The 14,132-nt window shown below is 40.7% G+C and overlaps 2 protein-coding genes across 2 annotated transcripts in view; both read left to right on the forward strand.

Annotated features, from left to right (window-relative positions):
* Window positions 1-40: 40 nt before the first annotated feature.
* Window positions 41-4,504, forward strand: exosc2 (exosome component 2). The gene is made up of 9 exons (XM_072372637.1): window positions 41-362; window positions 670-771; window positions 864-909; window positions 1,023-1,112; window positions 1,193-1,258; window positions 1,350-1,418; window positions 1,815-1,991; window positions 3,498-3,626; window positions 4,146-4,504. The coding sequence occupies exons 1-9, from the start codon at window positions 241-243 to the stop codon at window positions 4,224-4,226; spliced, it is 882 nt and encodes a 293-aa protein (XP_072228738.1). The 5' UTR covers window positions 41-240; the 3' UTR covers window positions 4,227-4,504.
* Window positions 4,505-6,351: 1,847 nt separating this feature from the next.
* Window positions 6,352-14,132, forward strand: part of abl1 (c-abl oncogene 1, non-receptor tyrosine kinase) — a 30,294-nt gene continuing 22,513 nt past the window's right edge. The window contains exon 1 of the mRNA XM_072372635.1: window positions 6,352-6,710. Coding sequence (XP_072228736.1) covers window positions 6,584-6,710 — 127 coding nt within the window. The 5' untranslated portion in view covers window positions 6,352-6,583. The remainder of the gene's footprint in view (window positions 6,711-14,132) is intronic.

Raw genomic sequence — 14,132 nt, forward strand, 5'->3', positions numbered from 1 at the left:
AATGAGCCCCTGACTCCGTTATACGTTACTGAAAAGTAGAAGAATATTTTCCTCAGTATGGTTCGTTACTGCTGTAGTTAGGTTAAACTTATTACATTATTTCCACCAGGTGGTTTTTATAGTAACTGTAATCTTTGGGAGAATAATTATTCGGAATTGTTCTTAATTCTCTGGCGGCAAATTTCACTGTAAACGCAGCGTGGAAATATACGGACAAGAAGAAGAGGCACAGGAAGAAGCATGGCTGTAGACATGAGATTACCGACTATTAGAAAAACAGTGTCCCTAACTGTTTCTGCTTTCGACCGAAAAGATATGGTTGTCCCCGGCGATGTTATCACTTCAGACACTGGTTTCATGAGGTGGGTGCTGGAGTGGTTGTGAATTAAAATCGTACACGATACCATCCTGATCTATGCAATATCGCTGTCCAAATATCTCATTTAAACTCTACAGCATGTGAGTTGTTCATAACAGATTATCAAGTTAAACTTTTCTTTTTTTATCTGCTCTCATATAAGGCCGACGCTTTATTGTCACACTACTGCACTGCTTAATACCTAATGTAATATATATATTGCTAAAGGGACTGTAAAATCTTAAATTATTGTTTTCAAATAGTAGTTGTGTTGCCTGAGACCTTATGGTTAATGTACTTTTTTCCCCCAGGGGTCATGGGACCTACGTTGATGAAGAGAAGTTGACGGCTTCTGTCGCTGGAGAGGTGCAGAGGGTGGACAAACTAATATGTGTCAGGCCACTTAAAACTCGGTAAGTCAAGGCTTGTACACTGTGGTGTGCCACAATAAGAATTGAATTGCTACCTGTTTTTTCTTGATTTTCTCCAATTGATCTAAATGCAGGTTTAATGGTGAGGTCGGAGATGTTGTAGTGGGCAGAATTACAGAGGTGAGGCACTTTGTCAGTTCTTCATATAAAGAAAATGTTATGAAGTTAGGCTGTTGTCATTTTGAATGTGAATTATTTGAATGTGTGTGACTCACACTTGTGTTTATATGTAGGTACAACAGAAGCGATGGAAGGTAGAGACCAAATCCAGACTGGACTCTGTCCTCTTGTTGTCATCTGTCAATCTGCCTGGAGGAGAGCTGGTGAGGTGATAGAAAACATTTGACATGGGGAAATGCTTTGTATTACGACACTGACTGAAGTGATTTATTTGATCTCTTAGAGGAGAAGGTCAGCAGAAGATGAGCTCACCATGAGAGAGTACCTTCAAGAGGGCGATCTCATCAGTGTAACTCAAAAGTTTATTCAAATCTTTGACTTGCTGCCCTTGTCTTTATTCCCACTTATCAAGCTGTGTTGTATCTCTGTTGCGGTTTTAGGCAGAGGTGCAGTCTGTCTTCTCAGATGGAGCCCTGTCACTTCACACTCGTAGTTTAAAGTATGGAAAAGTAAGTTACCGTACACCGGGAATTTTGCACAGTACTGCTGTGATGATGCACCCAGTTCAGTCTACTCCAGAGATCACTGTTTATTGTTCTTCTGTAGCATCACAGACCTGCCTCAAAAACTCTGAAATGCATCACATTTAAAATTGATATGTGTAACTCATCTTGCTGGAATTTGTGCACCTAGTATTGGGATCAGATGCAAGCAGATGTTGACATTCATTATGCCAATGTAGTATCTAATTCAAAATACCAGTGATTATACACCTGTATGTGTATCATTTTAGATTATCTTTGATAAATAAATTGCTTTACTTGTGTTATAATTTATTGTAAAAAAAAAATGTCCTCGTTAATGTTTTGCTTCCTTTTCTTTTCTTTTTTTTTTTTAACTGTCAGTTGGGTCAAGGAGTGTTGGTACAGCTTTCCCCTTCTCTGATCAAGAGACAGAAAACACATTTTCACAACCTGCCATGTGGTGCATCTATTATCCTTGGAAATAATGGCTTTGTGTGGTTGTATCCCACACCGGGACAACAGGATGAGGAAGCAGGGGGCTTTTACACCAGTCTGGAGGTAGGATCAGAGGGAACAGAAACATGATCAAAATACCGATTATTTACGATTATATACCGATATTTACCATGTGTTTGAGAAATGCCCTTGGTCCTGTTTAGGCACCCCTTACAACTCCAGATGTGATCTTATGTCTACAGCTACAGTGTCATTGTAAAGGATTTCAGACTGTTATTTTCACACCGTTCTACACTAATGAATATTATTGCGATTTGGCCAATAGATGGTCTTAAAAAGTTACACACTTCCTCTGGTTGTTCATGTCTACCAGTGGACTTGGGGATGTAGTCCATTTCCTAATGGAATTAATTTGTCACAGTTATGATAGACAAACACCTGTCCGGCTAAGGGATCTCACAGCTGATGGTGTTTGCCATAGTGAAACGCAGCCATGAGGTTGAGAGAGTTGTCTGTACATATGTGATGCAGGATTGTGTCAAGGAACATTTCTGCCTTTGGAACCTAAACCTGTTTACTCAGTTTTGGTTTCCTCATTATGCTCACTGTGAATGAGGTCCAGAGTTAATTTGTGGAGATGGGCGAGTGTAAAAGAAAGGACTGGTCATAGAGAATACATTCCTCACTGCAATTTATATGACAACCAGCTGAGAAGGCACCTGAACGACTCTCAAACTGTGACAAACACAACTAGAAGATTGAAAATTGAGGATGGAACTGTCTTCCACAATTACAAGCAGAGAACCAGGTGCGGAGCGCCACCTCTTTCGATACCATCTTGACTTTTGTTTCCATGGTGATGAAAATGTAAGTCTTTGGGGATGATTTTTTTTTTTTCTGTGATGGAGGCTGAGAGATTATTCACTTGAACCCAGCTGAGCATCTCTGGAGATACCTGGAGATGGTTGTGACTGAATCTCTATAAGTCCGACCCAGTTGAGTCTGAAGGATTCTGCCATGAGAGAGGAGATAAGAAATTTATTCTGGTTGCCAAAAACACTTTGATCAATTGCCATGCTGAGGAGTTTGAGTATTTTCTGAATGTAAATAGATATTTATTTTTTTAATTCATTTTGATAAATTTACTCACAACTTTAGGGAGTTATTTTTACTTTTGTCTTTTTGGAGACTTGTTTCTTGGCATTTGAGGAAAGAAAATAGTTAAGTCATTTTTTTTTTTTTTTAATAAGATCCTGTAACATAAAAATGTGGAACATTTTAAAAAAAAGGTCTGAAAACCATATTGTGGCACTGTGGAATATTTTCCAAATCAGCCACTGTGAAAAAAAACAAGTGTAGTAGGAAACATTAGAAATCCAGTTGTAAATCTCTTCTATTTGGCTGCTTTAGGTTTATTTTTCGAACACATTTTCCCCTGTGTATATAAACCCACTCAAGTTGAAGTTGAGACTTTTGTGGAGTCTGTTGTTTAATTTAAAGTGTATGTGTTGAAAAAGATAAAATGTATTGTGTTTCTAACACATGTGGACTTCATTGAATTTAAGTTTTTTATGTGTGTGTGTGTGTGTGTGTCTCTTGTCCTCTCAGCCTGTTAGCCTGTCAGATCGAGAGGTGATTTCACGGTTGAGGAACTGCCTGCTGGCTTTGGCTGCACACAAAGTCCTGCTGTATGACACCAGTGTTCTCTATTGCTACGAATCGTCACTCCAGCATCAGGTAGGAAGCGCTGATGCCGTTAATTCAGTTTCAACACTATGCAGTCTTTTTTTTTCCCCATTATTTTATTATAAACGCTGCTGCAAAAACACAAACAATCGCGATTAAAAGAGATTGTAGTGAAACAGACTTTTTCCGTGATGTATTGTGCCATCTGGTGGCCATGTTGTAAATTTGACTCTCGCAGATCTTCTTGGGTTGGAATTGACGGTTTACTGTATTAACCTTAAAGGAAGGAACAGATGACTTTATCACTACTTCTCATAAACGTTGCACTTCTAGTGTTCAGAGTCTTAACAGCTATTATAGTTTTGTTGAAACACTTCCGTGGCACTTGTCTTTTCTTAGAAACTAAGTTAAAAGTGTGTGCTGTAGATAATTCGTGGACCTCTTCTGTTTTGTTTTTGTACAGTTACTTTATTTTCTTAGACTTTTATACTTCTCTGTAGAAGCTTTTTTTTTTGTATTTTCTTCATTTGCATCAGATCTATAAGTCTCTGTCTTATGCTGTTTCTGTAGGTCAAGGACATCTTGAAACCAGAGGTGATGGAGGAGATTGTGATGTTGACACAACAAAAGCTATTGGAACAGGAAGGCTAAAAAGCCCAAAACAAACCCTAAAATCGCACCAAGCAGCAGTGTGACGGGACCACAGATGAGACCACATTTTCATTGTTCTTTGCCAAAGTGAGGTGCTCGTGTTGTTTATGTTACACAGAAATTATCTTTTTTTTCTGCTGATGGAAAGGATCAGTAACCTTATAAAATCTGTAGCTTTTGTAGAGTTGAACAAATGTTAATCAAACATGTTTGACAACTGGTGACATTATGCAATTGATGTATATTCTCTGAAATAAATTTTCTGCAATTTCTACACATTTGTACCAATCTCAGTGTGGGTCTTTAATGTTGAACAATTAAGGCAGACGGGGAAACGTGGAGATCATTTTCCCCATCTTTTCCCATTCCCTAAATAAATTTATTTTTTAAAGATGGATTCTATTCACCACAGAAGACTTGATTAACTACAATTTCTTATTCGCTTACATTGGCATGTTAGTGTATGTGGGAGCAAAATATGGCTCCCACGGCGTGAAACATTCATCAAACTGCTGTTTGACAGAAGAGAAATGAAAATCTGGATGGATGGTTGCCTCGGGCTTTCGTCCCTGACTGTGCTCCCTCTGTCTCAGCGATGTTACTGTGTTGTTTGTCTGTCCTCTCTTCAAGCGAAATAAAAAACCTCTGCACCGCTTCCATGTACTAGCCCACGCACGCACGTGACGTCACGCGTCGCCCCACCCACATATTTCTGTAAACCACCTTGCGTATGGAAGTATGGCGGCTCCAGCGACACAACTGCTACTCGGCCAAAGTTTACTGCTCAGGCTTTCACGTTAAAGCGATGACTAAGTACGTGAACGGAGGAGTCGGTATCGAAGAGCTCGGCGACTGTGAACAGAGGAGAGGACTTGCAGAGAGAGTCGTTGGTCTGTGGCCGGCAGAGTTCCCTCAACTTCTCTTCGCCTCCTTGATTGAAGTGTCTTTAGTCCGGGTACCACGGGGGGAGAAGCTCCGCAAGACGGGAAGAGTGGACACGGAAGTTTGAGACAAACTCATTTCTGTGCCTTTGGAAAAGAGCAGTTGGAGGGTGTGAAACTGTGCTCACCAGAAATGTTTTTGTGAAACGTTTAAGTGCACTTGTCTGAGGTTATTAGCAGCGGACCAGCAAGAGCCAACTGTTGACTGTTCGATGTGCATTTAAGGCTCTCGCGCTGCATACCACCAGCAAACGTTGGTTAGCTTTCATGGCTATCTTCAACGTTAGCTGGAGGTCGCCAGCTAAACAACAATCTAAATGTTTCTGTGGCCGTGTAAGTTTTCCTTTCACACCTGTCTTTACTCCGTTAGTTCGTACAAGCAAAACGCATTTGTGTGAAGCGTTAGAAATATGTCCTTTTCACGACAGTGCTTAAAGCTGGTGTTTAACTGGTTATGACATAAATAAATAAGTTGTCCTCCGACGATAGCGTCGATGTTAACAATAGTTAGTGGACCAATTGTGGACGTCCCCGTAAATAATTTTTGCTCAGAGTTCTTTGTTTAGTTGTTAATCACTACAAAATTCCCTGATAGCTGCGTGTGTCGCCTGCTGTAAAATGAGGTTAACAAACGCCAGCTTGTTATTTAAAAGCGTGATTGGCTCTTAAAAGCGGAAATTCAGTATTAAGAGTTGTCTGGATGCATTATAGGAAGATGGAAGCACCCACAATGTGGAGCAGGGCCACACATTAAGGGGAAAATAACCACTGTCCCTCACAGTAAGAGGACCCTGTGCTTCTGTTATGCTGTGCTTTTTTTTAATTTGAATTTTTATTGACATGGTTTAAGTCAATTTGTCCCTTTAGGGGGGAAATCAAAACAACCTTTTTCAGAGTAATCACCTTTTTTTTTTTTTTTTGTGATGAAACCTCTTCAGTCATGTTTCAGCAGATTTTTGTTGGAACATGAAAACTGTTCTATGTTACGGAATGGGACTTTTGTGGCAATTTAAATGTATCGTATTAGGACAATGTTCTCCAAGGTGTTTTTATCTCCCCCAAAGATCTCCAGATACACAGAATAATTGAAGCTGTTCTCGCACTTATATTTGTATGTCAGAGTGACATCGCTTTTTTTTATTTGAAATAATTGATGATTTTTTTTTTTTTCCTACTAGGTTCCTGTCAAAAGCCTTGTTTTGTCATCTGAAGCACTTGGACTCCATTAATGCATGATAAACAGGTGCATACAGGAGTAACACAGACCTGTGCTGGTGACTTGCACCAACCACACACAAGGAGAGGGCAGTCTGAGCCAGGAAAGGGGGCTCCTGTCTTCTCCCGATCCTCTCCCTCTCTGGTGAGCAACTGAGTCCAGCTTGGAGAGTCCCGGCTGCAGCCTGGCACCCTGCCCTTATGGGGCAGCAGCCGGGGAAGTTTGTAGGGGACCAGAGGAGACCCAGTTTGCCAGCCTTCATCAAAGGGGGAAAGAGAGACTCGACGCGCCATGTGACCAAGCCTTTGAATGTTTTTGATATCCATGGTAAGATCAAAACTCTCATCTAAACTCTTGATAATATTATTTACAGTTTGCAGTTGAATGAGTACCTTCCAACAGTTTGCTCAGTAGTGTGAGCTTAGGTGTTGAGAAAGGTTTTCTGAGCATCTTGTGGGCTTAAATTGTGAAAACACCTCTGTGTCTTGTGCGTTCCAGCAAACGGACTTTCACTGCGATAATGAGCAGACCGAACCGTCGATGTTGCATTTTTAGTTTGCAGCTAGTTTGATAAGCAGTTGTATTGACATTTGAATGCTTCACAATTCTCAAAAGCCCAGTGCTTTTCATTTCCGCTCGTCTTACATCGTGCTTAACTGAATATTTTTGGGAGATCGTGCTGTTGTTGGGACAAAACAAGAAACTGAATGTGCGTTTTTTTTTGTTTTTTTTTCACGGAGAAGGTGTTCAGAAGAGGTCCTCAGTTGCTGAAGATCTTATTATGCATCCATGTGTCTAAGTGCTCATTGTTGTCAACAACTCGGTAACAGTTGCTTTGTTAAGAATGCAGCTTTACAGCTGGATAATAAAGGTATGCGCGTGTAACCTTTAAAGCATGCAGTGACACATTTCAACAACTTGTGATAAGACCTGCCAGGGGTTGATTAGACAAGCGGTTATCCAAAACCACTCTGCGCCGTCAAACCCTGACACAGATTGACTTTAGAGATGGTTTTGATATATCTGAACCTTGGATTGGTCCCCTCCCCGGGCTGGGGTTTGTCACTTGAGCAGTTCAGAGTGCGACAACATCTCATGACTTACAGCTGCTGGCAAGCATAATGCATGCAATAAATTGCAACCAGTGCAATGTTATGCTTTTTTTAAAAACATTTTTTTTTTATATTTGGTGTCTCAGCCACGGTTAACTGATTAGCCGAGTTACAGTGTGACGTAATAGGGAGGTTTATTCCTGGTTTGTTCGAGAGGCTTTGAATTCACAGACCCAGCAGTAAGTCGTCCGAATCTATATCACTACAAACCGAAAAAGCCTGTTGTTTTAAGACTCGCGGTGCTTAAATCATAAACGCATCAGACGCCACATCGCACATTCTATTACCAGCCAAGAGCCTGCAGTTGTGCTGACACCTTATGAGATGTAATTATTTTAAAATGTATCTCAGTTTCATCTCCTTAAATGTTAACTTTGATTTGACTTTCACTTCAGACATAATCTAACGAGTGCTGTCATTTATTAGCGAGGTCAGAGGAGACCACCGAAAAGATGCTCAAACTGCTCATCACTTTCGGGAAATTTTTTACTGTGGGTGTGCTTTATGTAAGACCCATAATGTTCCAAGCATTGGGCGCACAGTCAAACATCAGACCGACCCCTCCCTAATAGATCAGAGTAAAGCAGCGTTTGTGGGTGGCAGAGCTCAACAGTGCCTCCTCCTGTGTTTGGGCAGCATTGTTTGTAGTTTGTGCTACAAATGCTGCATGACATCCTAAATGTGGAAGAAACCACGCAGTTTGTCTTCAATTATTTTCCCTGAAGGTTTACTCGTTGGGTCATATTTCTTGTATGAGCTCATGTTAAGCGAAGAAAGTATTGACATTGCTCTCCCTTGGGAGGCCCTTTGGTTTTGGGGAGGGCCTTTGCGAAGCTATGATACGATATCCAAAGTATCAAGAAGAAGTCGTTTTATCTGGAGATGTTTCTCTTGGGGTATGCTGGTTTGTGTATCTTATAGTCCATGAATGTATTAAACGGTCTGTTTTCCTACTCTGCTGGTTAGAGCTTTTCTTTTTTCTGACTCATCAAATGAAATTATTTTAAAGCTTTCTGGAACCCATAAATACCAGTTGTGACCTCATCTCTTACTGCACTTCTTGTTTTCATTGTCAGTGGGTTATTATTTGCCAGTTTTGGCTCATGAAACACCCTCTTGGTGGTCTGTGTCTTCGTTTATTGCCCAGAATAACACAACACGTGAAATATAGGTGCAAGAAGGCATGTACCCTACCGTAACGCCACAATTTCTTTTTCTTCCTTGCAAGTTTTTAACTGTTTAAATTTAATAATCTTGAATGCTCAGTGACAGCCCTGTTCGCACAAAAGTTTAGATGCTTTGTGAAATGTAGATTAAAGCAAAAAGAACAACTAGATACAGTGATATTCAAATAATTCAGGCCGTGTATTTATTTTCAAAGTGTACAAATGCAACATACTGAACGTTGAAGCTAACAAAATGTATTGAGTTTGAACAAATATGTTCTCAATTTGAATGAAAAAGCATATACTGTTCATGAAGTGGTAAATTTAAAAAAAAAAGGCGTATTTCTATTGTTTTCAGCCAAATATGGATTTTCCAAGTTGTCATATGGCATTTTTATTTAACGTTTGAGTTTTGTGGAAACGGCACTGTAACATTCTGCTGGGCTAGGATCAGCACAAAACAACAGATGGTTTATTTCTACACAGAATTTCTATCTTAGTACATCACTGCACAGAAAGATAAACAGAAAGGAGTTCAGAAAAAAATCAACTTCTCATTTCAGAGATGAACCATTTTGGCTTTTTAAAACATCATCCTGTCTATTGGATTGGCTGCATGCCATTCGCACAGCTAACTGATCAGTTTAACAAAAATGTTGGACTGCGATTGCGTTAGCAGCAACACTTTCCACTGACTTGAAGTCTTGCATAACACAGAGGGGGGTAGGGGTGGGGGGACAGGCAAAGGAAGGTCAGAATAACAGAATGAAAGCTTTTGTCGGTAAATGGGTCAACTTTGGTGAAGGGTCAGTGACGGGGGCGTATTTGTTTTCCTTTTCTGCCCCTTTCCTCCTGTGATGAGCAGGTTAGGCCAAAAGAGGGGATGTGAGTCATTGTGCAAAAAGGAGGGCAACACCAACATAATTCAATGTGTTTTTGTTTTTTTTTCTCCTCTCTTTCACTCTCTCTGTTTTTGATGAGCCTCAGCTAGTTAAACGTGGGATAGCCAGCACTGTGTTGCTTCCCAGCAGGCAGGTTCAGACCGCTGCATGCAGCTGCCTGGGAGAAAGACACAGGCAGTGAAGGGGGCAAGCAAAGACCTGTTTCTGTTCTTGGCTTCTCTGCGTTACTGTACAGGATACAGGTATGATCTCACTGGCAGGCGAGCACAGATCACAATGACTGAGTGGGGTGGTGAATTACTGGCCCCCACAGACTTTTCAGCTGCTCTCTCTCTGTGTGGTTCGGATAAATGAATACGCTGTAAGTTGACTGTACAACTCCATAGATCAGGATCAGCACGGTGTCAGGACTGTTTAAACGAGCATGTTTGAAAGTTAGTTTGTGGGTTCAGTGTAGGGTTGTCCAATTATGGTCATTTCTGATCATATCATTTTTATCAGATTACTTTTACAGTTTAGTAATCGTCTGTTATTATTTTAATACTTGCAGTCTGCACATTAGCGTGCTGCGAGCCAGGTTTCCATTCGCTAGCAAAGCTAATCTCAAACGTTATTTTGAAAAGCCGCCAAAGGGAAATGCAAATTAGACAAATTTCCACCTCTGCTGGCACTATGTAGCGAAGTGTCACCAGAGGGTGGGGGTACAGGCCGCATTGCTGATTTATGTATATTAGTTGAAGGAGTTGTCGTTCTAACTGGAAACAAGTTCTCCAGGAAGAAAAAAAAAACAACAGCTGTAGTGGACATCCACCAGAGAGAAATGAGTAGAGCTCTTCTTACTAAAACCTTAGGAATTAGAATTTACTTTAATCTCTGGGAGAATCTGGGATATGATCTCATATCTGGCTTGTCTTCGGTTAGTCACATGAGTTTGTTTGCCTGCTCAGACCAGAAACAGCTGCTGGGTTACGTCATGCTAAGGTCAGATGCAAGTTGCCGTTTCTATATATCAAACTCTATATCAAACTCCATATCAAACCTTCATTACTGGAAGTGTTTTTTTTTGTTTTTTTTTACTGTTTCCATTTATCTTCTCTTATTCACATCTTCTAAATGTGAATAAAAATCGCCAACGGCAACCCAGTGACATCGGTTCCGTTTTTCATTAGTCAACTAACTAAAATCACTGAATTGAAACCAAGATGTTGTGCCATATGTCCGCTGGCATGCTTGTCTTTTTATAGGAGATGGGTTTTCTATGAATTAAGAAGTAAAAAAGTAATAACTGATGAAGGATTAATTACTTTATTTTATTTTGTTCCCATTTCCTTGCAAGCGCTGGCACAGGAAAGGGGACAGCTGTAACGGATTCAAAGATAAAGAGTTAAAAGAGGATTTACCCTTTTATAACTCACGATAGCGTCATCTGACTTTAATATTTCAACTGCAAAAAGAAATGTGCTAAATTTGACTGCTAGATCTGTTTATTGGGCACTGTGTTGAATTAGAATACACTGCATTTGTCAGCAAATACAGTATTCATTCATAAGTCGTAGACAGTTTAAGAGCTTGTCTGTTCCTGGTTATTTTTTTTTCCCTTGCATTCTGTTTCACTTTTTAGTGTTCAGAAGATAGCTTGGAACAACCAAAAACTATGGACAATATCAGTTTATTTATGCAGGGGGCAAATACACAGAAGGATACCACACAGCCCAGTGTCATTGGAGGCCCCAGGGGACATTGTTGTATGTTTTCTGGTTTATCTGCAGTGCTTAAAAGGATGTATTATCACCTTCTATGTCACCCAGAGCTTAAAAAAAAGATGTGTGCATGTTTTAGTATTTCTGTCTTGTTAACTCATTTCATCAAAGTGGCCCTTTGCATTTATCATTCACCAACCCCCATGCACATCATACATTATGTACAAAGAAAAGCAATAAGCAGCTTAGCCTCGGGTAGCAATGGAGAAGTCTGTAAGCGTCCTTTCTTTCGCAAAGATTTTCTGCCTTATTTGGCATTTTACCACACTTCAGTTGCGCGTAATGAGCCTGTTTATCGTTATTGTGGCAGTTCGTACTGCTGCCTACTTTGGTATTCTGGATGCGATTCTGACTCGGAACATTTCCAGCTGGATTTTAGGTGTTGTAGTGCTTGAAAGCGTAGCGTTTGTCGAGGTTTCTCCTTCGTTGTAGCTTCCTGTGCGCTGTAACGCAGAGCTTATCTAGAGGAGCCCGAGATCAAAAAATGAAGTGAGTGTAAATGATCGTGTCATCGTGCCACTTCAAGCTCGTGATGTAGAGTCAAACTCGGTGATCACCGACGTTCGCCATCTACACACAGCACTGCTAACTATTAGGCCGGTATACATTGAGAAGATGTGAATTTCCATATTCTTGACTGATTTTGATGGCATTCGGGAATGACTTGGAAGTTTCAAAGTTTGTGAGATTGGCACCTATAATGGTAGGCTGTTGAAACTCAGCCATTCTTTAATTAATTGTCAGCTGGAGGTTTCATTCTTTGTCAGTGCGTCATTGGTTAGAACAAGGCGACAAGGGAATTTTACACTTTGGATGTGCAATAAACGCGAGTTGTGTCTTTAACTATTCCTGTCACACGTAAAGCGACACCGTTGGCCCTGACAATAGCTGCTCAATGTCAGTTTCTTTGTCAGTCGGGACAAAGAAACTGACATAAAAGAGGGAGCATTTTATCACAGTCTACTATATTTCTAAAGCAAATGCATTCCTGACATCTTTCTCCAGTGGAACCGAGACATTTCATTGATACAGGTTTTCTAGAAAATAATTGGTAATGCTCTTTCTTTTCTGGCAAAAGCTGAAGCTTAACCTATTACCTATTAACTTTCATTTGCCAGCCAGACCAGTTTGGGGACAGAAAATTCACAGACCTTTGGCATGTTGCTGCTTGCATGTATAGATGCCAGTTTGGGCCCAACAGGGCTTCTCTTCTCTCTTCACCTTTTCTATATTTGGTGCTTGAAGGCTGACCAGGCAGAAGATCGGGTATTGTTTAGGAACAATAAAGTCTGGGGACTAAGGAAAATGATACCCCGTTTTTACATGTGTGTATTTACTGATCTGTGTTTAGGGTCATAACGGGATGCCCTCAGTCGTGTCACTGGCTCCAGCAGAACAGCTGACGTCCCAGACGTGCAGACACAAGAACATTTGAGACGTTGGACATTTGATCAGGAGAAAAGTACTGTTGGTTAGTTTAAAAGAGAGAAATTGGGGTAAATGAATATTCATACCATTTTTATGGTATGAAGGATGTTGTACTTTGACTTTCTAAAGATTTTAGGGTAGAGAGTAGACGGTCTGACCTTTCCCTGTGTGTGTGTGTTTAATGCAGCTGCGGTCAGTGTATATTCAGTACGTGAATCCATTTCTCTTTTAGTCAGTAACTGGCTCTTTTTGGCTGGAACTCGAGGAATCTATATAGTCTAGACACCAGATCTCCTCCCATGATCCCTGTGGGTTCTGAAGATAGGAGGGGGGGGGTGTATGCACCATACCCACAGAGCAGGCGCCTCATAGTAATGTTCATTCAGGCCAGCTGTTAAGCCCCTGGTGGCTTAGCCCTCATTGTGGCTGACCATGTCTCCACATTAACGGACACACACTCAGATTCTATGTAATTCTCATTTAACAGTCTTCTCACTTATTTAATCTGTTTACCCTCTAAACATAATACTAGTTAGGTGGTCTGTTTCAGTCTGTGTGCATCTTTTTTGCGGTCTGTCGACTTTGTTTGGATATGTAGTCCTCGTGGTTCCCAAAGATTTGGTTAAGATCAAGATTTGGCTCAATGCAGTGTTTTCGTAAGGGTGGCTGCATATGCTGTTGGGTTTGTGTTTCACACCTTTGTCCCTGGCTGCATGGCAAATTGCAGCTGAATTAGTAGCTGTTTTTCCTTCTCATCAAGCCATGACCACCTGGAAGATGCTCCACTCTGTCATGCTAGCTGATGACCAGCCCAAACAGCTGTGTCTTTGAAAAATAAAAGGGAGTCGGTTCTTCTTCCCTCTTGTTATCTCTTGCAGTCCAGATCCACATTAGCATTGTTGGCAAGTGCTGCTGCATAAAAGTTGAAGAAGAATGAGAAATTTGCAGGGAGAGAGCTCATTTCAGCATTACAGTTAATTGGTAAGCAGCATTGTGATACATTTATCATGCATTCGTTTAAGTTTATATGAAGATGTCTTTAACCTTATTAACAGTTCCATAAAACACTTTTATGTGCCTTGGGAGACATCAGCGTAATTAGTGCTTGGAATCTGCATTGGATAGTACATGTATTGTACAAAGAAGACTGGAGTTACCAATCCTGAATATGTGGAGGGCGGGGCTAATTTGTACGACCTGACATGTTCTGTTAGCATGAAATCAGGTTATGTAAGCCGTCCTACCCAAACAGGGTAAACTAAACTAAACTGAATTAGTCCGTAACAGAGCCGGGACGAGCAGTTTCATCTGCTGTTAGGCGAAGCTGCGGCGGGACCGTTTTCATAGATCCCCATTCACTAAATGGAAAAAAAAAAGGTGA

This window comes from Leuresthes tenuis, unplaced genomic scaffold (genome assembly GCF_036924035.1).
Source record: "Leuresthes tenuis unplaced genomic scaffold, fLeuTen1.0.hap1 SCAF_19, whole genome shotgun sequence".
In the NCBI taxonomy this organism is placed as follows: domain Eukaryota; kingdom Metazoa; phylum Chordata; class Actinopteri; order Atheriniformes; family Atherinopsidae; genus Leuresthes; species Leuresthes tenuis.